The 25686-nt window shown below is 41.9% G+C and overlaps 1 protein-coding gene and 1 long non-coding RNA gene across 3 annotated transcripts; one reads left to right on the forward strand and one right to left on the reverse strand.

Moving 5' to 3' along the window:
- Positions 1–1596: 1596 nt before the first annotated feature.
- Positions 1597–16205, reverse strand: LOC110499144 (chondroadherin). 2 transcript variants are annotated; one of them, XM_021576085.3, is made up of 4 exons: positions 15154–16205; positions 9239–9402; positions 8954–9100; positions 1597–2913 (listed from the first exon to the last, which is right to left on the reverse strand). In XM_021576085.3, exons 1-3 carry the CDS (start codon positions 15937–15939, stop codon positions 8959–8961), a joined length of 1092 nt encoding a protein of 363 aa, XP_021431760.1. In that variant the 5' UTR covers positions 15940–16205; the 3' UTR covers positions 1597–2913; positions 8954–8958. The 2 variants fall into 2 exon arrangements, with proteins under 2 accessions (XP_021431760.1, XP_036811824.1); XM_036955929.2 differs by having other exon boundaries at positions 1597–3070.
- A 53-nt stretch (positions 16206–16258) lies between these two features.
- Positions 16259–19646, forward strand: LOC118942048 (uncharacterized). The gene is made up of 3 exons (XR_005037953.2): positions 16259–16350; positions 17627–17732; positions 18010–19646. It is a non-coding gene; the product is annotated as an uncharacterized LOC118942048 (long non-coding RNA).
- The last annotated feature ends 6040 nt before the right edge of the window (positions 19647–25686 follow it).

The raw sequence follows: 25686 nt of genomic DNA on the forward strand, positions 1-25686 counted from the left end.
TCAGTGGTTATGTTTTGTTCTCTCTGACAGACGTCTGTTAACCCAACCTATCAGGTGCAGGAGTTTCAGTTTGCTTCGAGGAAGGTGGGTCATTTGAGTTGGCAGTCATTTCATGTCATATATTTTGTTCAATGAGAACAGTACTGGGTGTGGTGCGCTTAAGTAGGATGGGCCGCTGATTGCTTTTGAAACATTTTATGATGATGATAATGATGTTGATGTTCATTGGTGGTAATAAGTGTTACGCAGTTGTAATGCAAGCAGGTGAATGTAATATTCTCTTCTTTGCTGGTTTTGACCCAGGTGGGATGCAATGCCATTATGTGCCCGACCCAGTTTAAGACCCAGAAGTACTGTGGCATTCTCAGATAGAGCTGTCCAAAGATGGACACTGCTATCCCAGGATCTGTCAAGAGTGCCAGGTTTGACCACACTGCTTTCTTCTTTTGATGAATTCTCAACTATCAGTTACATTGCGTGATGGTCAAAGCACAATCCCCACAAAAAAACTGCATCAGGTTCTGGAGGGTACAACACTTTGAACATTTCAGATAGAAATATCTTCAATAGAGCTGGCATGATTCCCTATGCTACACGGTTGAGGCGTGTCTGGGACAGTAAACCATGGTGTAGGTTGTGTGTTGTGCCTCAATCAAGTTTTTCCACTCTTCCACCCCCCCAGGTATACCTTTGTCTACGGCAATCCTACAATGTACATCGACATGCTGGGCCAGCCTGACTTGGCCAAGTTCGACTTGTCGTCAGTGGAGGGAGGTAAGAGATCATGTTTAACTGGTTTCTGTTCTAATCATATTCTTGAAATCAAATGTATTGAACATTAGTTAGGATGGTGATTGATTGGGATGAAATTCTGCATTCTCGGGGGGTCCTAGAGGACCGGTATTGGAATCTTGGAATTGATGATAGCAATTAGATGATTGGTAGAGGATTTGGTAATTAGATGATTTGGTAATTGATAATTAGTCTTAGATGTTAGTTAGTTTGTTTCTGCATTTTAGGCATCATGGCTGGTTCCCTGTGTCCACCTGAAATAGTGAAAGTAATTTCTACCATGGGCGTTAAGGAACTCTTAGTGAGTAATGTTTTTCTTAAGTTAATTGATTACTTTAAGTTAATTGATTTTTTGGATATACGTGATTGTCCAGAGCGTTCACTCACATGGTTTCCCTGTCCTGAGTCAGTCCCTGGTTAGCAGGGAAGGCTCAAAACGAGCTGTGAGCTGGCCCTTCAGGACCGTCACTGCAGGGCGCAGTTAATATATTTTTTCGTTAGAGGGAGACATTTTAATATGCAAATGTCCCTCCAGATTCATCATTGCAGGGTTGTTGGCCGACTCTACTGCATGTGTTTGTTTTAGCCCAGCACTAACACACATGCTTCTACTAATAAGCTACAGATTACGATTTTGATTAGCTGAATCGGGTGTATTAGTGTTACGCTGGGACAAAAGCTTGCAAACCCTGTAGCTCGCCAGGAGCAAGGTTGGCTATCCCTATGATATTGTCTCTCTGTTAATGTCTTAATCTGTTAACGCACAGTAGTTGAAAATGGAATCAAGACAGACAAGGTTACATCTTTATTTCTTAAATGTTTATTGGATGTGAGTTGTTCACCTCCAAAAGTCAAAAAAATACATTTTATGATGTTCAATATACATAAAAAAGAAGAGCCAAATCTTAAGAGTTATGATACTCGCAGAGTATGCTTATGCTTATATGATGCTTATGGACAATCCATTGACTTAGCAGTAAAAAATATATTTTTTCAATGTCAATCAATTACTTTAAATGAAATGTAACACAGAGTGTCTGGGCGTGTCCGCTAACAAATGAAGCATTGCCACAGCAGGGTGGATGGAAAAGGCAAAATATTTAGTATATTACTTATTTAGTCAAAGACATGACAACTCTGCCACCTTTTCTCATATCCATTTTGAACTGTACACCATTTCCCCCTGTGATAACATATTTAAATGCATTGCAAACCCTTTTAAACTTAATTCATGTAAGAATAAAGTATCTTTGTATCTCTAGGGAGATTGTCTTTTGTATGTATTCATTCGTTAAACGAAAGATACTGCTGGAGAACTGGAGTCCTCTCTTTGTTCATGTCGTCTCTGACTGTTCCTTCTCAACTTTGACCTGCCATCGCTCCGTTGTCTCATAAACCCTTTCAGAAAAAGTCCTCAGCCGCCTGCGCTGTGATGTATCGTTTACCTTTGGTCAGAGTTTGAGAGGGGTCACGCTACGTCGACGTCCGTTTTATGGTCACAGTCCTTTCAGGATGTTTTCTCAGTCTGACAGAGAATTTCTCACAGGAGAAGCGAGACAGCGAGACATGACCAACGGAGTGACCCATAGTTGGGGAATTATGTAGGCCATTGCTGTGGCAGTAGGCGGCAGGGTCCTGAAAGGTGAAGGTGTAAAGCTGAAGGTGTGAAGGTGTAAAGCTGGCGTCGAGGAGAGTCAACATGGCTGTTTGTCTATGTGTTGGTTGTAGGATGCTTGACAAATTCCTCAGCCGTTGAAAAGAGAGTGGGATGAAAGAAAGGTGTGTGTTTGTATTGATAAAGGTTGTGTGTATGTTGTGTGTGTGTGTGGGTTGTGTGAATGTTGTCTTTTAACTGAACCACACAATTCTTCCACTTGTGTACAAGTGTTTTCTTGAGTCTGCTTCGTGTAAAGCCTTTTGGTTTTCTGTTTGTGTTTTTTGTGTGCATGTGTTTGTGTCATGTATCACTTCCTGTGTGTACATGTGAAATTGAGATTTGGCAGATAGTGAGTATGGACAGTCTTGAAGTAGCAGTTAGAGTTGCTTTCTTTCTTTCTTTCTTTCTCTGCACACGTACAGAGCCCGTCACCTGGACAGGCCTTTCCCCTCAGGCAGCGTCTCCTGTAGAAAGACAAACATCAGCAGCCAAATCAAACAGTCTGCCCTCCTACTGGTCAACGCCATGACCGGGACACACTGTTCTGTTCTGGACAGGACACCAAGGCCAAGATGGAAAAAGAACAGCAGGGGACAGACTCTGACGAGCAGACAGAGAGTTCTGAGGGAAGGAAGAGGGAAAGGGAAAGATGAACGTCAAGCTAGGCAGGTCCCAAACCACCCCCTGACATTAAGTGCTACTGTCTCAAGCCAAAGTCATTTTGTGTCCTACACACACAAATTCCCTCCTTCATATGAATACAAGCTGTGAGGAAAGCATTGAAGCCTGAAAGGGACCAGCAAAAATGTGAAATGTGTATCACAATCAAAACCCTTTGTCAAGATGTACTTCGGTAAATTCATGACTTTAAACTCTCGCAGGTCTGATACTGAGAAACTCATAACCCGGTGGGCACACCACGTCATTTCAGTATGGATAATTGGGTAATATTTGGTTGAAACATTGATCAATAAGATTTCAACCTACTGTGCATTCAGAAAGTATTCAGACCCCTTCCCTTTTTCCACATTGTGTGACTTTTTAAAAAATGTATTAAATAAAAAAATCCTCATCAATCTACACACATTACCCCATAATGGCAAAGCAAAAACAGTCCACCTGCAGTAAATTCAATTGATTGGACATGATTTGGAAAGGCACACACCTGTCTGTCTATAAGAACAAAAACCAAGCCATGAAGTTGAAGGAATTGTCCGTAGAACTCCGAAACAGGATTGTGTAGAGGCACAGATCTGGTGAATGGTACCAAAACATTTCCGCAGCATTGAAGGTCCCCAAGAACACAATGGCCTCCATCATTCTTAAGTGGAAGAAGTTTGGAACCGCCAAGACTCTTCCTAGTGCTGCTCGCCTGGCGAAACTGATCAATTGGGGAGAAGGGCCTTGGTCAGGGAGGCAACCAAGAACCCGATGGTCACTCTGACAGAGCTCCAGAGTTCCTCTGTGGAGATGGGAGAACCTTCCAAAAGGACAACCATCTCTGCAGCACTAAACCAATCAGGCCTTTATGGTAGAGTGTCCAGGTGGAAGCCACTCCTCAGTAAAAGGCACATGACAGCCCGCTTGGAGTTTGCCAGAAGAAACAAGATTCTCTGGTCTGATGAAACCAATATTGAACTCTTTGGCCTAAGTGCCAATGGTCATGTCTGGAGGAAACATGGCACCATCCCTATGGTGAAGCATGGTGGTGGCAGCATCATGCTGTGGGGATGTTTTTCAACGGCAGGGAATGGGAGACTTTTCAGGATCAAGGGAAAGATGAACAGTGCAAAGTACGGACAGATCCTTGAGGAAAACCTCCTCCAGAGCGCTCAGACTGGGGCAAATTATTACCTTCCAACAGGACAATGACCCTAAGCACACAGCCAAGACAATGCAGGAGTGGATTCGGGACGAGTCTCTAAATGTCCTTGAATGAACCCGATCTAACATCTTTGGAGAGACCTGAAAATAGCTGTGAAGCGACGCTCCCCATCCAACCTGACAGAGCTTGAGAGGATCTGCAGAGAAGAATGGGAGAAACTCCCCAAATACAGGTGTGCCAAGCTTGTAGCGTCATACCCAAGAAGACTCGAGGCTGTAATCGCTGCCAAAGGTGCTTCAACAAAGTAGTGAGTAAAGGGTCTGAATACTTATATATAATGTAATATTTCAGTTACATATACATTTGCAAAAATGTCTAAACACTGTTTTTGCTTTGTCATTATGGGGTATTGTGTGTAGGTTGATGAGGGGGAAAAACGATTTAATCCATTTTAGAACAAGGGGGTTGAATACTTTCCTAATGCCCTGTACATTCACTCACTCAAATGTCTTTACTCTCAAATGTCTTTACATTTACATATCAAACGTAAATTGAATTTCTAAAAGCACAACCAAATTCCAAAGGAAAAACAATGTCTGATTTTTGGTTTAGTTGTCAATTCAAATGTCTATCACTGCGCTTTCAACCCATTAAAAGCACAGCAAAGTTCAAATGGTAATACAATGTCAGATGTTAGGTTTATTTATACAACAGATTCATTTGTTATCATTGTGCTTCGTTTTATAGCAGAACCAAATGACCTGGATTGCAGTTGAGATTACATTGAAAGTGCATATTGCAAGTGATCAATGGCAGTCAAGATTCTGAGCAGATTATTACAGTAATTGTGAAGATCTCCACAGACCTGTGACGACCTACTGTACGCATGCTATCTTGAACATACATGCTTTATATGATTACAATAGAATAAATGTATAGTTACAGTAACCTCAAATGTGGCCATGGATGTGTGACTCATTTTAAGGTTCAATTTTACATTAGTTTGTAAGATACTATTTACTGTATTACAAAAGTAATATTGAATTGTTTGGTTGACAACACAACCAAATATCAACATTTAAAGGTGATGTATCTACTGCTTGGAAAGTTCCATCTAAGCCACTGGCTTAATTCCATTCTTTAACTTTCATTTTTGGTTGAATCCAACATATAATTTATTACCTTGTTGACAAGTTAATAGGTTATTTATTGTATTTCAAAAGTGATATTGAATTGTATTGGTTGTCAACGCAACCAAACAACATTTGAAGGAGATTTATCTTCTGCTTGGATAGTTCCATCTGTGCCACTGATTTAGTATGGCTTTAATTTCAGTTTGTTGACAAGTTAATAATTGATATGTTGGATTCAAGTCTTCATCTCAAAATAAAATTTAAGAATAGGACTAAATCAAACTTTAAATGCACTTTAAAGTGGCAAATGTACATTTTTAGGCAACGTGACCAAAATCACATAGAAATGTGAGTTAGAAATCTATCATTCAACTTGAAAGCAAGTCGAAAGCAGTAGATCAGTTCTATATAAGCTATTTCTATGCTTCCCATTCTTAATTTTTGTTTGTACACCAGCTTCAAACAGCTGAAACAACAATATTTTTGATTGTGGAAAAAATATTTCACAGCGGTTTAGATGGTACAATAGTTCTCTACACTATACTAGCTTATTTTGTCACACAAACTGAAATTAGGCAAATTATTAGAGATTTAGCAACCCGGGAATGGGGCAGTGATTTCTGCTCAGTGCAACATTAAATAAAGTTTGATTTAATTTAGTCCTATTCTTTAACTTTGATTTTTTTGGTTGGATAGAGGAGTGAATCCAACCTATGAATTATTCATTTGTAGGCCAACTGGAATTAAAGCCAGACTAAGTCCAGTGGCACAGATGAAACTTTCCAAGCAGAAGATGCATCCCCTGCAAATGTTGGTATTTGGTTGCGTTGACAACCAAATAGAATTCAGCATCACTAAATATAATATCATACCATTTTAAATCAGCAAGCGCCTGAAATCGTAAGTCTATTGTGTTGTCTTTTTTTGTTGAATTCGGGGTTGAATTTAAACAATAGCTGTTAGGGTTGCAAATTATATATATGCCTAAATAGCATGATTGATGATATACAGTGCCTTCAGGAAGTATTCACACCTCTTGACCTTTCCACATTGTCTTGTCTTAGTGCCTGAATTTAAAATGTATTAAATGTAGATTTTTTTTGTCACTGGCCTAAACACAACACCCCCATAATGTCAATTATGGAATTATGTTTTTCAAAGTATTCAACCTGTTTGTTATGGCAAGCCTAAATAAGTTCAGGAGTGAACATTTGCTTTATAAGTTGCATGGACTCTGTGTGCAATAATAGTGTTTAACATGATTCGTGGATGACTACCTCATCTCTGTACCCCACATATACAATTATCTGTGAAGTCCCTCAGTCAAGCAGTGCACAGATTCAACCACCAAGAACAGGGAGGTTTGCCAATGGCACCTATTTGTAGATGGATAAAAATGAAAAAAAAAGCAGATATTGAATATCCCTGTGAGCATAGTGATTAATGACACTTTGGATGGTGTATCAATACACACAGTCACTACAAAGACACAGGTGTGCTTCCTAACTCCGTTGACGGAGAGGAAGGAAACCGCTCAGGGATTTCAACAATGGTGACTTTAAAACAGTTACAGAGTTTAATGGCTGTGATAGGAGAAAACTGAGGATGGCTCAACAATATTGTAGTTACTCTACAATACTAACCTAATTGACGGATTGAAAATAAGGAAGCTTGTACAGAATAAAAACACTCCAAAACATGAATCCTGTTTGCAACAAGTAAAGTACAGTAATATTGCAAAAAATGTGGCAAAACAATATATTTCTGTCCTGAATACAAAGTGTTATGTTTGGGGCAAACCCAACACAACACATTACGGAGTACCATTCTCCATATTTTCAAGAATAGTGGTGGCTGCATCATGTTATGGGTAATGCTTATAATTGTTAAGGACTGGGGAGTTTTACAGGATAAAAAATAAACAGAATGGAGCTAAGCACATGCATAATCCTAGAGGAAATCCTGACTCAGTCTGCCTTCCACCAAGCACTGGGAGATTAATTCACCTTTTAGCAAGACAATAACCTAAAGCCTAAGGCCCACTCTGGAGTTGCTTACCAAGAAGACAGTGAATGTCCCTGAGTGGCCGAGATACAGTTTTGACTTAAATCTACTTGAATAATCTATGGCAAAACCTGAAAATGGTTGTCTAGCAATGATCAACAACCAATTTGACAGAGCTTGATTTATTTGATTTTTTTAAAACATAATGGGCAAATGTTACACAATCCAAGTGTGGAAGGCTTTTTAGAGACTTACCCAGAAAGACTCACAGCTGTAATTGCTGCCAAAGATGCTTCTACGAAGTATTGACTCGGGGGTGTGAATACTTGTATAAATAAGATATTTCTGCGTTTCATATTCAATAAATTAGCAAACATTTTCTACAAACATGTTTTCACTTTGTCATAATGGGGTATTAAGTATAGATGGCTGAGATTTTTTTGTTGTTGATTTAATCCATTTTGAATTCCGGCTGTAACAAAACAAAATGTGGAATAAGTCAAGGGGTATGAATATTTTCTCAAGGCACTGAGTGTTAAAGTATGGTCACATTTCATTTGCTCTGTTAAACCTACCCTTTGGAATTACTTTTTCTCACCAATTTCGTGATACGATCTTGTCTCATCACTTCAAGGACTAGGGAGAGGTGAAGGTCGAGACTCATACGTCCTATGAAACATGACCTGCCAAGCCGCGCTGCTTCTTAACACACTGCTTGCTTAACCCGGAAGCCAGCTGCACCAATGTGTCGGCGAAAACACCATCCAACTGACAACCAAGTTCAGCTTGCAGGCACCCGGCCGCCACAAGCAGTCGCTAGAGCACGATGAACCAAGAAAATCCCCCCCGGCCAAACCCTCCGCTAACGACACCTTGCCAATTGTACACCACCCCATGGGGCTTCCGGTCATGGCCGTCTGTGACACAGCCTGGGATCAAACCCGAGGCTGTAGTGGCACATCAGCACTGCGATGCAGTGCCTTAGACTGCTGCTTCACTCGGGGCTGGTCAAATTTATTTTATTTTTAAGTGGAGATCTCTCAACTATCATTCTCACAATAGCACATTGGTAATAGCCAGAAAATATCATAGCTGGGCTGTGCTTGGTTAAAACCTTGGATGGGAGGCCATAGGGTAGCTGTAGATAAATCAATTATCCAGGAGGTGCTGCCCAGCCCATAGTATTTTTCTGATAGTGGATATAACGTTGAAGATCTGGCATGGTTTTAATGGTACAAATTCAACATATTTTATAGGGTTTTCTATGTTGAAATTTGGTTAACTTGATGACAATGCTGTGCTTGAAATTTCACCCTCAAAACAACAGTTTAGGTTGAAGACCTTTTTCAAATCCAATGTATTTCCCACATGAATTCCACTACACAATACGATGACAAATTACATTGAAACAATGTTGATTCAACCAGTTTGTGTCCAGTGGGAAGCTTGCTAGCTTCAGCTCATAAATTCACTTAACTGAGGTTTACTTTCCTATTTGCGGACTAGTTTTGTAATTTGGAGAGTCATCGACAGTCAGATTACCTCTTTTAATGGCGCGTGCCCTTCTTGGCTCTCTTTGTCTTGACTTTGCAGCTGCTGAAGGCAGAACTGTCTCTGATCTGTTTTCCTCTCTGTGAGGATGGAGATGCACAGAGCGCATCAGGGCGCTGGCGGCTAGAGTCCATCCACCTAGTGGGGGGAAACAGAGAGAATTAGACACAGGGTCTCGGAAAAGGAGAGGACATTTTCCAATTACTGGAGGAAAAGTGTGGTACATTATGGCTACCACGTTTGTCTTGTTAGCCAGGTTAAATATGAGCTCCTTACTTGCGCAGAGGGGCAAGCATGCAGGTGCAGCTCCAGGGGTTGTTGGAGAGCGTGAGGTTGGTGATAGTGGTGAACTCCAGGCTGTTGGGGAGGGACTTGAGCTTGTTGTTGTCCAGGTGCAGAGACTTGATGGCCGTCACTCCATTGAACGCAGCGTCAGAGAACTAGAGGCAGAGATACAGACACAGTATAAGAGGCTTTTTAGTTTCATTTGAAAAGATAGACTTTGACAAGATATTCAAAACATAACCAAGAACAGTCTTGTCCTTCAAATCCAAAAGTAATTTATTGCATGTATAATAGCTTCCCACGGCTCATTTGACATCCCTGAATTTAACTATTGAAGTCCCTAAAATCAACCAATATGTCAGGTAAATCTCCCCTTTCATTTAGCAGAAGCTTTTCTCCAAAGCGACTTACAGTAGTGAGTGCATACATTTTCGTACTGGTCCCCCATGGGAATCGAACACACAACCCTTGTATTGTAAACGCCATGCTCTACCAACTGAGACACTCTCACAGGGCATTGAGATCACACCAAGCCTGCTGATAGATGGATGTAGAATTTGTTCTACCCTTGCAGTTAGACCTCATCCTTAATATCTGTCAGAAGGCAGACCGAGATGTTTGGTAGAGGGAATCCTTTTTTTTTTCTTCCTACAACAGAGTCACTCTGTCATGAAAGCCTCCACTCATAACTGGTTCCTGCAGCGGTGCTTATGTAAACTTGACTGTCTCACCCCTCTCTTCTCCTAAACTTCATATGTGTTTGTGAGGCCGCTAAAAACTTCACAGAGGTGCAAGATGAACTGATGCTCACCATGTCAAGTTTGGCTCTTAGCCTTCTAGCAGGAGGAGAGAGGGAAGGAAGGAGGTCTGGGGGCAGCTGTGAGAGGAGGGTGGACTTTGCTTTGGGGGGGATGAGTTATGTATGTCTATAAGAGATGAAGCTATTGATTGAGGCATCTTTTTGGAAATTTCCACTGCGGAGGTTCGCGAGCGCCCGAGGTGGATGTTTCTGGTAATTTGAGGCAATGGAAGATGGATGACTTCCATCATGGTCAGGTTTCTCTCTCTCTCTCTCTCTCTCTCTCTCTCTCTCTCTCTCTCGGAGCCACTCCTCTGCCAGGAAGGCTTGCAAAGGGCCCAATTGTCCATTCAACTCAGGGGCGATGTACAAGCTAAAAATACCTGTCCTTCATGGGCCACGGAACACCCTGCCTCTATTTACCTCTCTCCTAAACCTTACTGACCTGTTTGCAGGATCCTCGTGCTGAGGGCAAAAAAATGCACAAAGCTGAAAATAACACTTGTGTAAAAATTAGGCTGGGACATGCTTGGATATGGCCAAGCAAAAACAAAACACCTTAAAAATAACCATGTCCCCCGCCACCCCAAAAACCTCAACATCTCCCGCTGCTTTCCCCTCACTCTAACTCACAGGAATACAGTCTGCCAGAGACATGTCTTCATACTGTAGCATGGATACTGTGCACTCAAATATTAGATTCACTTCTAGTATTGAATAAACTCTGAGTTTGGAATGTATGCAGCAAGGTAGTCCCTCCATCAGTATATGGAGTTATAACGGGCAGTGTGTTCATTGGGAATTAGGCAGAAAAGCTCTCATCGGAGTCTCTCTCTCGAGGTCTTCTCATCTCTCCACTCAGGCCTGGATTGGGGTTGGTCAGCCGAGGGAGATAGCGATCGTGCAACCTCGTTACATTTTACATTGTTACGCTATGAGTTACTAGATGAAGGGTTGGCTGTGTTATCTCTAGATAGGAAAGAATTTCCAGTGATGCCTGCTGTTGTTCCATGAACTCTTTAGCCTTGGGGTGTCTGTATGATAGTTCAAACTTCTCTGCCATAGACTGGAGCGATTATAGGGGACATCTCTGCATCACTCTATTTGTAAATAGTGACTCCCAAAGGATGGAAACTAGCCAGATCTTAAAAGCCTCTTCAGACTGCACTTAAGTGTAATGAGGCAGTCACCCACCTCAAACACCAACGTGAACCTCAGGAATGATCAATCACTGCGTCAATGATATCTTGGGCTATCCGTATGTGCCTTGGGGAACCCCTATGTGATGGTGTGTTTGGGTTTACATTACATGCTGAAGAGTTTGGTCCATACCAGCGGTTTGTTATGATGCTACTAGGTGATTGTTTGATTGTTTGTATGTTTGATGTACATTCCCATGTATTTCCTTAATGTAAAGAGCAGGGACCTCAGCACTCCAACTCCACTTCTTGTCCTCACAAAGCTAGATTGGACATCCAATCTTCAACACCAACTGTCCACCAACCAACTACATGTGGGAATGGAGCTACACAATACTAAAACACCAATGCTCTCTACCACTGTGCAAAACTCCAGACCCACACAATCTCAGATGCAGAGTCAACTAAAACGAAAACTAATCAAGAAAAAAATATGTTGTAAACTGATAGAAAATAATTAACCCATTTGAAAAACGAACACTATACTGAAACTATGTTTGCCTCCAAAGAAAAGTTAAATAAAACCATTATGAATTATGCTACATTTTAGTTTTTTTCTAGATCTAATGGGGTTTTCTAGATCTAATGGGGTTGCTACATTTTGTTGTATTTTTGTATGGGGGGGGGGTCACATCTTACATCTGAGGGGGCAGTAATACATAAGGTCATAGATTAGGGGTTCTGTTAAATCCACATCACATAAGATCAGCTTTACAGCGTGATTAAAAGTTAAAGGCAATGTTTCCACTTTAGCAGAGACACCATTCACGGTAACCGCTGCATACTGTATGTCAGCTCAATCGGAAATTACCTTAAAATTTCAATCGCAGAATCTCTGACGCTGAAGCGTTGAATAGAGCCCTAGATTTAAAAGGAATAGCGCAGAGACTGGTGCAAAACATATGGTGAAAGGGGACTCTCTCGCCCATGTTTACACCAATCCAATGCTTTTTAACTTAGTACATGTAAGAACAATCAAGTTAGCTACCTAGCAGATTGTTTCCATGTTAGCTAGGGATAGTGATGCACAAGCTAGGCCTATTTGTAACATCACCGTCTCCTAGCCATATTTACCCGCTAGATTCAGTAGCTTGAAAACCCCAGCCTCCCAGGCAATGAATTGTGTCCAACACTGCAACTAAATAATATAAAAACTATATAGAAATATTTTTACTAAATAAAACTAGCAAATCAGGTCTGAAAACATACTGGAACTATAAACTGAATTCAAATAAATATCGAAAAATGAATAGAAATAACAAAAAACTATAATAACCTTTTGAAAGATGCTCTCTTTTCACCACACCATACCCCAAGCAGAGCAATCAGGATCAAAGAACACAATCAACTGTTTTTTTTGTGTGTTTTTATTTCCCAACCGGGAGTCATGCTGAGACCAAGTCTCTTTCTCAGATGAACCCTGCATACACATCAATACACATCAAAAACATCAATATACACTATACACATTAATAATACACATCAATACACTAAAAGCAAAACACAACCATAGAAAATAAACACATTGTTCAGTAAAAAGGTCCTCAATCAGCCTTTTGAATTGCCCTAGAGCCTTGGAGAGCAAGGTGCAAAAAAACTAAAAGCAGATCGACCTAACTCAATAGAGATGGAAGGGATCTCCAGAGTTCGCCATCCCTGAGACCGGGTCTGGTATCTCGTACGTCTAAGTTAACAATGAAGTAACGTACGACGGAAGTTTATGCAGGAGGCGTTATAAAGAAAGAGTGCAATGCATCGATCTATAAGATTTTAAAGAGGGCCAGCCTACTTTCTGATACAGAGTATAGTGATGTGTACAGAACCTATTGCCTGAAATAAAGTGTAGTGCGCTATGATAAACTGCGCCCAATGGCTTCAATACAGTAGCAGCTACATTCATATAGACAATATCCCCATAGTTTATAACCAGTATGAATGTTGACTGAATGATTTGTTTTGTGTTATTTAATGAAAGGCATGACCTATTCATATAAAATAAGCCCATTTTAATTCTTAACTACTGTAGCTCATCAACATGCTTTTTGAAAGATAGCTTTTCATCAATCCAGATGCAGGGACATGATCAATGAGGGCACCATACAATGTACATAAATCATCAGATACATTTTTAAGTGGTTTGGAGAATAACATATATACTTGGTTTTACCTGCATTAAGTACCAATTTCAATTCAACAAAGGCTTTCGGCAAAGCAATGAAGGCACACAACAGTGTCATCTGCATACAGGTTTATGTTAATTGATTTTGCAGATATACCAACATTGTTTATATAGACAGTAAAATGTACAGGACCTAAAATCGATCCCTGTGGGATACCTTTTGTAATATCAACTGGCAGGACTCAATGTGTTTTTTATGTTATTGATATTTATTGGAAAGGAGCATCAAGCTTATCACTTTCACCACAACTTATTTCATCTGTAGCCTAATAAACTGCAATTTTTTAACTTTTTTTTTTACTTAACCTTTATTTAAATTGGCAAGTCGGTTAAGAACAAATTCCTATTTACAATGATGGCCTACACCGGCCAAACCCGGACGACACTGGGCCAATTGTGCGCCGCCCTATGGGACTCCCAATCACGGCCGGTTGTGATACAGCCTGTATTTGAACCAGGGTGTGGGTAGAGACGACACTAGCACTGACATGCAGTGCCTTACAGCTACGCTACTTGGGAGCCCCTTTCCCGATTTCGTAGTGGGAAGACCATGCAATATATCATTGCGTGACTCCAAATTGATTTCGATATAATATTTACACCACCATTTATCGCATAATTCATTTTACAAACAAAAAGATCCCACCATATCGAACGAATTGTACCGGCATTTCATATTTCCGTCAGGCCCGATCATAACTTTTTCGTGCACTAGTTAATTTATCCACATCAAATGGTTGGATGGAAACCTGGTTAATGATTCCGCTATCAGGGTAGCAGAAAAAAATACTATTTTAAGCAAGGCATCTACAGTACAGTGGCACATCACAAGTAGAATGTTTTTCAACAACCAGACACAGAGATCCCGCTGGTCTCATCCTGACCACGTGTGGCCTGCTTTCATCCCATATGGGTGCTTCCCATATGGGTGGATGTCATCATAAGGATTTTATTACCATACAATGAGACAGATGGGGAGAAAGCACAACAACCAAAGCATAAATATTGTCTTCGTATCCCACACTCTCGTAAACCTGAAAGGTCAGTCAAAATATGATGAATGGTAGAGATCGGCTTAACCACCTCCCATTACCACCTGCCCTTGGCCTACGGTATGTGACCACGGAACTGGGAGAAGAGAAACAACTTTTGACTACTGGAAAATGGGGAGTTGGCCAGTGTCAAGCCAGAATGTACATGTACATAAGCAAATGAAATATGGCAAGCCAGAACCAAAACAAACAAACAACAAGCCTCCCTAATCCGCAGGGCTGCTAGAATTTTTAGGACAAGAATATAGCTTTTTATATCATGGTGCCTCTAATCGTTGAGACCTGTGTTGCATGAAATTAAACTTGCAATGCTCTCTCATAGTAATAGAATCATATACTGCTTCTACGCCATCCTACTATTGCATTGCCCTACTCTTAAACCAGGGCTGCCCAACCCTTTTCCTGGAGATCTACCGTCCAGTGGGTTTTCAGTCCAACCCTAATTTAACACAACTGATTCTGCTAATTAGCTGCCTGTCAACAAGACCTTAACTATCTGATTCAGATATGAAAAATTAGGGTTGGACTGAAAACCTACAGGACAGTAGATCTCCAGGAAGAGGGTTGGGCAGCCCTGTCTTAAACTCTCAATTGCCAAACTCTCACCCTTCCCAACTCAATAAGTTATTTGAGCAGCCATAAAAGTACCCCCCTCCCCTTAACAATATGAGACTGACCTTTTCCAGCCCCATGCCATCCAGGTTCAGCTTCTCCATGTAGCGTCCGAAGCTCTGGAAGGCGTTGTCGGGGATGCTCCTCAGGGGGTTCTTGGCCAGGCTCAGTTCCTCCACCACTCTCAGCTTGCTCATGGCCAGGCCAGGATAGGTGGACAGCCTGTTCCTGTCCAGGTGCAGGATGGCCAGGTTCTCCACATCGTCCAGAGAGCCCGGCTGCAGCGAGTTCATCTCATTGCCACTCATGTGCAGCCAGCGCAGGTCTTTGGCTCCGGCGAAGGTGCCTGGCTTGATGTCACGCAGCTTGTTGTCATTGAGCTGCAGGATGAACAGGTTGATCATGGGTGAGAAGATTCCCTTGGGCAGGTCGCTGATGCGGTTGCCATCCAGGTAGAGGTAAGTGAGCTCGGTGAGGTCCTCGAAGGCACCTGGCTTGATGCTGGTGATCTCGTTGTTGGACAGGTAGAGGTAGATTAGCTTTTTGAGTCCCTTGAAGGCCTGGCCGCCAATCTCATGGAGCTGGCAGTGCTGCATGTGCAACGAGATGAGACCCTTGCTGCTGGCGAAGGAGCCAGTGGGCAGGCTGCCCAGGTTGTTCCTTTGCAGGTTGAGCAGACGGGTGGCCTCGGACACCTGCGGGATCTTCTTCAGCCCCACGTTGTCACAGATGACATGCTGCAGGTCCCCATGGCAGTGACACTGAGCCGGGCACTGGCTGGGGGCGCCCCAAACAGCCGGGCCGAGGACCAGCAGGCAAGTCCCCACCAACAGGAAGCTCACACACGGCATACTGACGCCACTACTCTGCTCAGTCTCTCCACCTGGTCTGTCTTCTGTCTTCTTGAGAGCTTCTTCTTACTGCTTGACAGGCACTCTAAGCTAGAAATTCCTCCAGAAAGCCTCAGGGAGATAGAAAGAGAGAGCAGAAGAATTCAGAGAGGGAAGGCAAGAGGTGAATGGTGTGAAAGAGGGGGAGAGTGAGAGTGGACGTGACTGAGAGAGGAGGGCAGTGCAAAAAAGATTCACTCCGGGCTTTGAGAGGAGGATGGAACGGCAGTCAACAGAACACAGCACTATTTATAACATTTATTTAAGGAAAAAATTGAGAAGGGCTTGCCAGGGTGTTACGTGGAGACCGCGGGGCTGCAAGAGGAAGTCAAGTGTCTATGACAGTTTAACCCTGCACATGCAGGAGGACAGGTCGGGATCTTCCACTGACCATAGTCAGTCAATTTTACTAACTTCTGGTTAAACTTTGTAAAAAGCTTTCAGATCTTCTGCATGAGACATTTAAGCAAATAGTTTGTGTGCGTGCATACTTTTCTGTTGCTTGATATGTTAAGCACGCAAACAATCTCTAGTTAATACTTGGTCATTTTAGTAATATAAGCAGAACAATTGTGTAAACAATGCACTCTCAAGAAGAAATCAAATACAGTGTCTTGGTGGTTCAGGCACTTTTGACTGCCACTATACAGTCGCAATGGTCTGTATACCTGTACAGGTTACCAGGGTTTTTGTTGGGTAGATAAGGAGCCCTCCACTGGTCGTGGTCATTGTCAGTCATTTCTAAAATATTTGCCTGAGTGAGTTAGTGAGTGTGCAGTCAGACGGCAGGTAAGAGGTTAAGGTGGCAGTGTTTAGGGTTCCAGATGTCTATTGTTTTTCAGTCTGTGGTCGGAGGAAAAGGAGCCCGTAATCGTCCCCAGATGGTTGGCAAGAGGCTGGACTCCTTTTCAATTCACAACAATGGGTGCGTTTATGAATCCGATGGACACTCTCATGATAAGTGAAATCTTGAGTTTACTCAACAAATCTAGCGGTTTATCGGGAACATCTTTCTCCTGGCTGTCCAAGTGAATTTCTCACCGTCCCCATCCCCAAACAGCTCCTGCAATGCTTCTTTGTTCACCAGTCATGATCCTAATCAGCCACTCTATCACTACTGGACTTACACCTGTGAGTTGAACATTTCACCCCCAGAGGGATGGGCTCATGTGGCAGCAGATCAATCATCTAGCAAGCGCTTCAAAGGCTGTTACCGATGGTGACTCTGTTGGTCCAGATGCCAAGTTTTTGTGTTCACTTCACTCTATTTACAAGTTGACCTAGTTAAAATGTGTCAATTTAAAAGCAGTTATCAAGAAAAGGTTATCAGGAAGACTCATTCAGGGATGTAAACAGTGACACCTCACTGAGCTCCCATGCCCTGGCCTGCTGATTCCCCTCCTGCTCTTAGCTGACTCAGCTGGGCCCGGTGTGTGAACTGTGAAGTGCAGCGCTGACAGGGAACTCTCCACCAGACAGTGGGCACTGGCATACAGGCATCCTTTTCCATGCCCCTCAGTCACCTTATCCGACTACCTCTGCAAATAATATCACTTTTGACAGGGTTGTAGATAGTCATGAATAGTGGTGTGGTGATACTGTATGTTTAATTGTGCTCTAACAGTGTGGTTTATTTTTTGATTGACAGATTGTCTATGGAACTATGGAGAACAGACCCGTGACATTCTGTGGCTTCCCATGAGACAACTTGGTGAGAAAGTCACAAACTTGGATGCATTACCAATAACTTAGAGGTACGTCTCATCCATCTGAGTCAATTTATGTGCATATGTTTGAATTTCTTAAACTTAAATATACTTCTTGTATATTGTAAAGTTGTATTGTCACGTGCACGAGTACAGTGAAATGCCTTTCTTCAAAGCTATGTCTATTAAGCATGCCTACACATGTACATGTCTTATCCACAAACATAGAACTGCTGAGAGCATGATTTTATTACCATGTGGTAAATGATTGCAGTAGAGTAGAGTAGACCCTAACCCTGTTGTTCTTACCACTGCTGTTTCTCAGGCTAAGGTAGTTGACCCTGGCTCTGGAGAGCTCAAGCCTCTTCAGGGACTACTGTATGATGCTGGAGTACTGGGAAGGCCGTTGCCAAGACAGACGAGTGCATCACCAAAGAATCAAGGCCATTGTGTTGAGCTCAATTGTACCAACATTTTTGCAGAACCCGTTGGACCAATGTTATGTTTTAGCAGGCACAGGTTAACAGGAAAGGGAGGCCATGTACAGCAAAGTGCCTTACACAGCACCGTCAGCTAAACACTGACAGCCAAATGATTTTGCACTATTTTTAGGACCAACCCTGATTATCTTGTGACAGCCTTGAAAATCACCTCATCAATCTGTGACTGTGACAAGCTGCTTTTTACACCAAATAAAGGTTTTACACTTTTTTAGCCATGTTACCAAATCTCTAGGGACCAAGAGTTGAGAGTTGAAGGACCTCTACCTGCCTTTTTACAGTGCATTCGGAAAGTATTCAGACCCTTTCACTTTCTCCTAATGCTAATCTTATTCTAAAATGTATTAAATAGTTTTTTTCTACACACAATACCCCATAATGACAAAGCAAAAACAGGTTTCAAGAAATGTTAGCAAATGTATAAAAAAAACTTAAATATTACATTTACATAAGTATTCAGACTCTCTACTCTACTTTGTCGAAGAACCTTTGGCAGCGATTGCAGCCTCGAGTCTTATTGGGTATGACGCTACAAGCTTGACACACCTGTATTTGGGGAGTTTCTCCCATTCTTCCCCACAGAACTATGCTTCACCGTTACAGATGGTATTGGCCAGGTGATGAGCTGTGCCTGGTTTCCTCCAGACATGACGCTTGGCATTCAAGGCCAAAGGGTTCAATCTTGGTTTTGTCAGACCAGAGAATCTTGTTACTCGTGGTCTGAGAGTCATTTAGGTAACTTTTGGCAAACTCCAAGCGGGCTGTCATGTGCCTTTTACTGAGGAGAGGCTTCCTTCTGGCCACCATTAAGGCTTCCTTCTACCATTCAGCATGGCTTCCTTCGACCATTAAGGCCTGACTGGTGGAGTGCTACAAAGATGATTGACCTTCTGGAAGGTTCTCCTATCTCCACAGAGGAACTCTGCTTCTCTGTCAGAGTGACCATCGGGTCCTTGGTCACCTCCCTGACCAAGGCCCTACTCCCCAATTGCTCAGTTTGGCCGGGTGGCCAGCCCTAGGAAGAATCTTGGTGGTTCCAAACCACTTCCATTTCAGAATGATGGAGGCCACTGTGTTCTTGGGACCTTCAATGCTACAGAAATGTTTGGTACCCTTCCCCAGATCTGTGCCTCGACACAATCCTGTCTCTGAGGTCTACAGACAATTCCTTAGACCTCAAAGGCTTGTTTTTTTCTCTGACATGCACTGACAACTGTGGGACCTTGTATAGACAGGTGTGTGCCTTTCCAAATCATGTCCAATCAATTTAATTTACCTTAGGTGGACTCCAATCAAGTCTCATAGCAAAGGGTCTGAATACCTTCTAAAAAACCTGTTCTCACTTTGGCATTATGGGTATTGTGTGTAGACTAATCCATTTTAGAATAAGGCTGTAACAAAATGTGAAAAAAGTGAAGGGATCTAAATATTTTCTTAAAATAAAACAAACTGCACCATTAAATGTCAGGCGTAGGTGTATGTTTTTATTGGGAGGACAGACGTTTTTTGCTTTTCCATTGATCTCAGTGGAAGGTGGACGGCTGTTAAGCCTGTGGGACACCTCTCGAACATTCCTATAGAGGCATGCAGACATACAGCTGGTTAGGATTTCCTCTCAGGTTCATTTTTTCCACAATACATATGCTCTGCACATGACACTTGTCTGAGTCAGGTCTGCAATTCTTCTAGATGAGAGACCCAGACCCTGCCCTGGAACAGATCAGAGGGCCAAAAAGATCACAGGTGCCTTCGAGGCCTGCTGAGGGTTAGTCAAATACTTGAAAATCAAATGGAAAATACATGTGGGTGTATCTCAGGAAGGCATTGAGTTTGACAAATATTGAGATTTGTTTACTGAATGCAGAGACTTTTCTTTGGGACCATACTGTATGTCAATACTGTATGTCACTGACCAGCAAAGTACTGGATCACAGACATGACTGCTGGAGATTTTGGCCCAATATTAACCAGCTTTGGTGATATTGATTGATCCAAAATATATTTTATGAACACTTTTGACTATGACCAAGCCAACAATATCACCAGAACTTGGATGTGGAGCACCAGAACAGCCCAAACCACCCAGTCAGTATGACACTGCAGTACCTTTGATATTCAGACAACCCCCACATTCCAGAGGACCACTAACAAGGCTATTCTTCAGAAGCTGTTTGGGATACATTGTGATTTGTAGATCACTGATTCTGTGCAGTGCCTTGCTTAATCCAATCCCCTTGAACATGCTGAGTAAATCCAATCAAAGGGACATAATAGCTTATGTCATCTCTAAATCAGCAATGACTAACTGGGATGAAGAGTCTAAAGTCTATATTGTCAGTAGCTGAGAGCAACAGAGCCAGTTCACTTCACAGCCTTCAATGTGGCAAAGCAAACCAGTGGTACTGGTCTCCCTCATGTGGCATTGAAGTGTAAAGCAATTTTAAATCTTGGAAAGTATGTTTGCTACGAACTCCTGCATAATGTGTGATTCTATGTGATTCTCTGTCCCTCTCATAAAGAGCATAATATAATTTCAACTATCCAGGCACATCTCCATACCCATCATGAGGTTGCTACAACCTAGCATATGAAAGTTTACAACATAGGTGCACAGGTCAAGATACATTTTTGTAATCAAGGTGGCACACATTGACGCATTCAATTCCGCCTTGCACACTCTCGCCTGCATCGAGCTGATCTAGCGTGTAATCATTAGTCCAACAGTTACAAACGAGAGTTTCTATTGGACAAATTCAGGTATGTTTAGCCCCGTTTCGTTTGCTCCTGTTTAAGAAACATTTTTCAACAGAATCGACAAAATTAATACACCCCTGATCACACGCAAACACAGTTCACTTTCAAAGCAGCGAGATCGTTGTATAATTCCTTCTCGCATATATGCGCTCTCCTCCCCTTTTGAACATCTGGACTAAGGTATGTAGATACAGTTGAAGTCGGAAGTTTACACACACTTAGGTTGCAGTGAATAAAACTCGTTTTTCAACCACTCCACAAATCTTCTGTTAACAAACGATAGTTTTGGCAAGTCGGTTAGGACATCTACTTTGTGCATGACACAAGTAATGTTTCCAACAATTGTTTACAGACAGATTATTTCACTTATAATTCACTGTATCACAATTCCAGTGGGTCAGAAGTTTACATACACTAAGTTGACTGTGCCTTTAAACAGCTTGGAAAATTCCAGAAAAGGATTTCATGGCTTTAGAAGCTTCCGATAGGCTAATTGACATAATGTGAGTCAATCGGAGGTTGTATTTCAAGGCCTACCTTCAAACTCATTGCCTCTTTGCTTGACATCATGGGAAAATCAAAAGAAATCAGCCAAGACCTCAGAAAACAAACTGTAGACCTCCACAAGTCTAGTTCATCCTTGGGAGCAATTTCCAAATGCCTGAAGGTACCACGTAGATCTGTACAAACAATAGTACGGAAGTATAAACACCATGGGACCACGTAGCCATCATACCGCTCAGGAAGGAGACGCGCTGTCTCCTAGAGATGAACATACTTTGGTGGGAAAAGTGCCAATCAATCCCAGAACAACATTAAAGAAACTTGCTGGAGGAAACAGGTACAAAAGTATCTATATCCACAGTAAAACTAGTACTATATCGACATAATCTGAAAGGTCGCTCAGCAAGGAAGAAGCCACTGCTCCAAAACCGCCATAAAAAAGCCAGACTACGGTTTGCAACTGCACATGGGGACAAAGATCGTACTTTTTGGAGAAATGTCCTCTGATCTGATGTTTGGAGGAAAAAGGGGAAGCCTTGCAAGCCGAAGAACACCATCCCAACCGTGAAGCACGGGGGTGACAGCATCATGTTGTGGGGGTGTTTTGCTGCAGGGGGGACTGGTGCACTTCACAAAATAGATGGCATCATGAGGATGAAAAATTATGTGGATATATTAAAGCTTGGTCGCAAATGGTTCTTCCAAATGAACAAAGTTGTGGCAAAATGGCTTAAGGACAACAAAGTCAAGGTATTGGAGTGGGCATCACAAAGCCCTGACCTCATCCTATAGAACATTTGTGGGCAGAACTGAAAAGGTGTGTGCGAGCAAGGAGGCCTACAAACCTGACTTAGTTACACCAGCTCTGTCAGGAGGAATGGGCCAAAATTCACCCAACCTATTGTGGGAAGCTTGTGGACGGCTACCTGAAACGTTTAACCCAAGTTAAATCATTTAAAAGCAACGCTACCAAATACTAATTGAGTGTATGTAAACTACTGACCCACTGGGAATGTGATGAAAGAAACAAAAGCTGAAATAATTCTCTCAACTATTATTCTGACATTTCACATTCTTAAAATAAAGTGGTGATCCTAAAAAGGGAATTTTTACCAGGATTAAATATCAGGAATTGTGAAAAACTGAGTTTAAATGTATTTGGCTAAGGTGTATGTAAACTTCCCACTTCAACGGTATGTATCATTTAAACATTCTCTCTATATTTATCACAACATGTGTCACTTGTGCCATACTCAGCCATTCTCATTCTCCTCTGTGAGCATGTCCAAGAAGAGTTCAGTCACCTGAAGGGTTCTCAGGTCCTCCAGGTTCCTCGGATTGTAGGCGAATTTTGCCAACACTTGCTCTTTCTTGTAGTTACACCAATATTTACACATTCTATTAACCACATGGCCGCCTGTATAACTAAGCTAGAAACGTACCGTCACTGTCTGTGTCCCGAAACTCAGTGAACCGATCTCGTCACAGAACGTCCTTTTCCCGACATCATGTCACAGGTACTATGAGTAAACGATTGACTAATTTATTTACAATGACGAACGTTCATTCCAGATAAATTAAACATTAATCTTTGAATTTTTCACTTAGGTGTTGTTGCTGGATGCTTGGGATGCATTGGTCTGTCTTAGAATTGTTTCCCTTCACATCCTTAAAGTGGCAATCAGCAGTTGAAACAATAACAAAGCCGTTCCCCGCCCCTGGTTCGGTGAAAAGATAATGGATGGTGCTGGGGAAATGGAACCACTCTCAAATTCATAGCGCTATGGATGCAAGGACTGACCAACCATGATACACAAATTATAGTTTTAACCATGTTTTGAGGCTATAGTGTTTACATTTTCTTTGTTTACAAATGTTGGAGGGAAACAAGTGTATGTTTTGGGGTTCTGATGAGGTACGACAGTTGAACTAAGCTCATGAGGCAATTTCTAAGTTATATTCTTCAAGAATCAATGGGTACAAATAATTAATTTCTAAGTCCATAAATGTATGTAGCAACTGCTGATTGCCCCTTTAATGGTTTTGTGGAGGAGGATATTACTGTGTTTTACTTTATTGGTGAATAGGTGGCAACTATATTAATGTGTATGCTTTATCATTTAAATAGTTTAAATAAACTATCACAAGATTAAATCGTTTTAACCAATGTATTTCGTGATGAAGGGGGCGTATCTGGATAAAGTCACTGTAAGTGCAGCTTTTGCATGCTTGGAGAGGTACCGTTATTATACCTCAGTGGGGGAGGTCACTATAGATGTTTCCCATGTTTTTGCAAAATACTAGTGGGACGAGAACATTTGGCAAAATTTCGTGGCCCGTGGTTGTTGTCTACCATGAAACAACATCAACTGTCTGTCGTAAATAGGGAGGAACATTTATGATACCCAAATGCGGGACAACAGGATGATTTGCTGAGGAGGATTTTTTTTCTGCTCTTAAAAAAACATATATACACACAGTACATGTCAAAAGTTTGGACACACCTACTCATTCAACGGGTTTTCTTTATTTTTACTATTTTCTACATTGAAGAATATTAGTGAAGACAAACTATGAAATAACACATATTGAATCATGTAGTAACCATAAAAGTGTGAAACAAGTCAAAATATGTTTTATATTTGAGATTCTTTAAAGTAGCCACTCTTTGCCTTGTTGACAGCTTTGCACACTCTTGGCATTCTCTCAACCAGCTTCATGAGGAATGCTTTTCCAACAGTCTTGAAGGAGTTCCCACATATGCTGAGCACTTGTTGGCTGCTTTTCCTTCACTCTGCGGTCCAACTCATCCCAAACCATCTCAATTGGGTTGATGTCGGATGATTGTGGAGGCCAGGTCATCTGATGCAACACTGCATCACTCTCCTTCTTGGTCAAATAGCCCTTACACAGCCTGGAGGTGTGTTTTGGGTCATTGTCCTGTTGGAGAAAAAAAATCACAGTGTCACCAGCATTACACCTCCTCCTCCATGCTTCCCGTTGGGAACCAAACTCTGTGAAGCATTTACAGTGCCTTGCGAAAGTATTCGGCCCCCTTGAACTTTGCGACCTTTTGCCACATTTCAGGCTTCAAACATAAAGATATAAAACTGTATTTTTTTGTGAAGAATCAACAACAAGTGGGACACAATCATGAAGTGGAACGACATTTATTGGATATTTCAAACTTTTTTAACAAATCAAAAACTGAAAAATTGGGCGTGCAAAATTATTCAGCCCCCTTAAGTTAATACTTTGTAGCGCCACCTTTTGCTGCGATTACAGCTGTAAGTCGCTTGGGGTATGTCTCTATCAGTTTTGCACATCGAGAGACTGAAATGTTTTCCCATTCCTCCTTGCAAAACAGCTCGAGCTCAGTGAGGTTGGATGGAGAGCATTTGTGAACAGCAGTTTTCAGTTCTTTCCACAGATTCTCGATTGGATTCAGGTCTGGACTTTGACTTGGCCATTCTAACACCTGGATATGTTTATTTTTGAACCATTCCATTGTAGATTTTGCTTTATGTTTTGGATCATTGTCTTGTTGGAAGACAAATCTCCGTCCCAGTCTCAGGTCTTTTGCAGACTCCATCAGGTTTTCTTCCAGAATGGTCCTGTATTTGGCTCCATCCATCTTCCCATCAATTTTAACCATCTTCCCTGTCCCTGCTGAAGAAAAGCAGGCCCAAACCATGATGCTGCCACCACCATGTTTGACAGTGGGGATGGTGTGTTCAGCTGTGTTGCTTTTACGCCAAACATAACGTTTTGCATTGTTGCCAAAAAGTTCAATTTTGGTTTCATCTGACCAGAGCACCTTCTTCCACATGTTTGGTGTGTCTCCCAGGTGGCTTGTGGCAAACTTTAAACGACCCTTTTTATGGATATCTTTAAGAAATGGCTTTGTTCTTGCCACTCTTCCATAAAGGCCAGATTTGTGCAATATACGACTGATTGTTGTCCTATGGACAGAGTCTCCCACCTCAGCTGTAGATCTCTGCAGTTCATCCAGAGTTATCATGGGCCTCTTGGCTGCATCTCTGATCAGTCTTCTCCTTGTATGAGCTGAAAGTTTAGAGGGACGGCCAGGTCTTGGTAGATTTGCAGTGGTCTGATACTCCTTCCATTTCAATATTATCGCTTGCACAGTGCTCCTTGGGATGTTTAAAGCTTGGGAAATCATTTTGTTTCCAAATCCGGCTTTAAACTTCTTCACAACAGTATCTCGGACCTGCCTGGTGTGT

The sequence above is a fragment of the Oncorhynchus mykiss genome, chromosome 20 (genome assembly GCF_057628025.1).
Source record: "Oncorhynchus mykiss isolate SJ-2025 chromosome 20, ASM5762802v1, whole genome shotgun sequence".
Taxonomy (NCBI): Eukaryota; Metazoa; Chordata; class Actinopteri; order Salmoniformes; family Salmonidae; genus Oncorhynchus; species Oncorhynchus mykiss.

Bases quoted from the DNA above. Each gene is read 5' to 3' on its own strand.
- LOC110499144 (XM_021576085.3), bottom strand. From the start codon at position 15,939: ATGCCGTGTGTGAGCTTCCTGTTGGTGGGGACTTGCCTGCTGGTCCTC. The intron at 9,403-15,153 runs GTCAGTCTCATA...CTCTGCCTCTAG, and splicing joins ATGGCATGGGGCTGGAAAAG to TTCTCTGACGCTGCGTTCAA. The intron at 9,101-9,238 runs GTAAGGAGCTCA...TCCCCCCACTAG, and splicing joins ATGCTTGCCCCTCTGCGCAA to GTGGATGGACTCTAGCCGCC.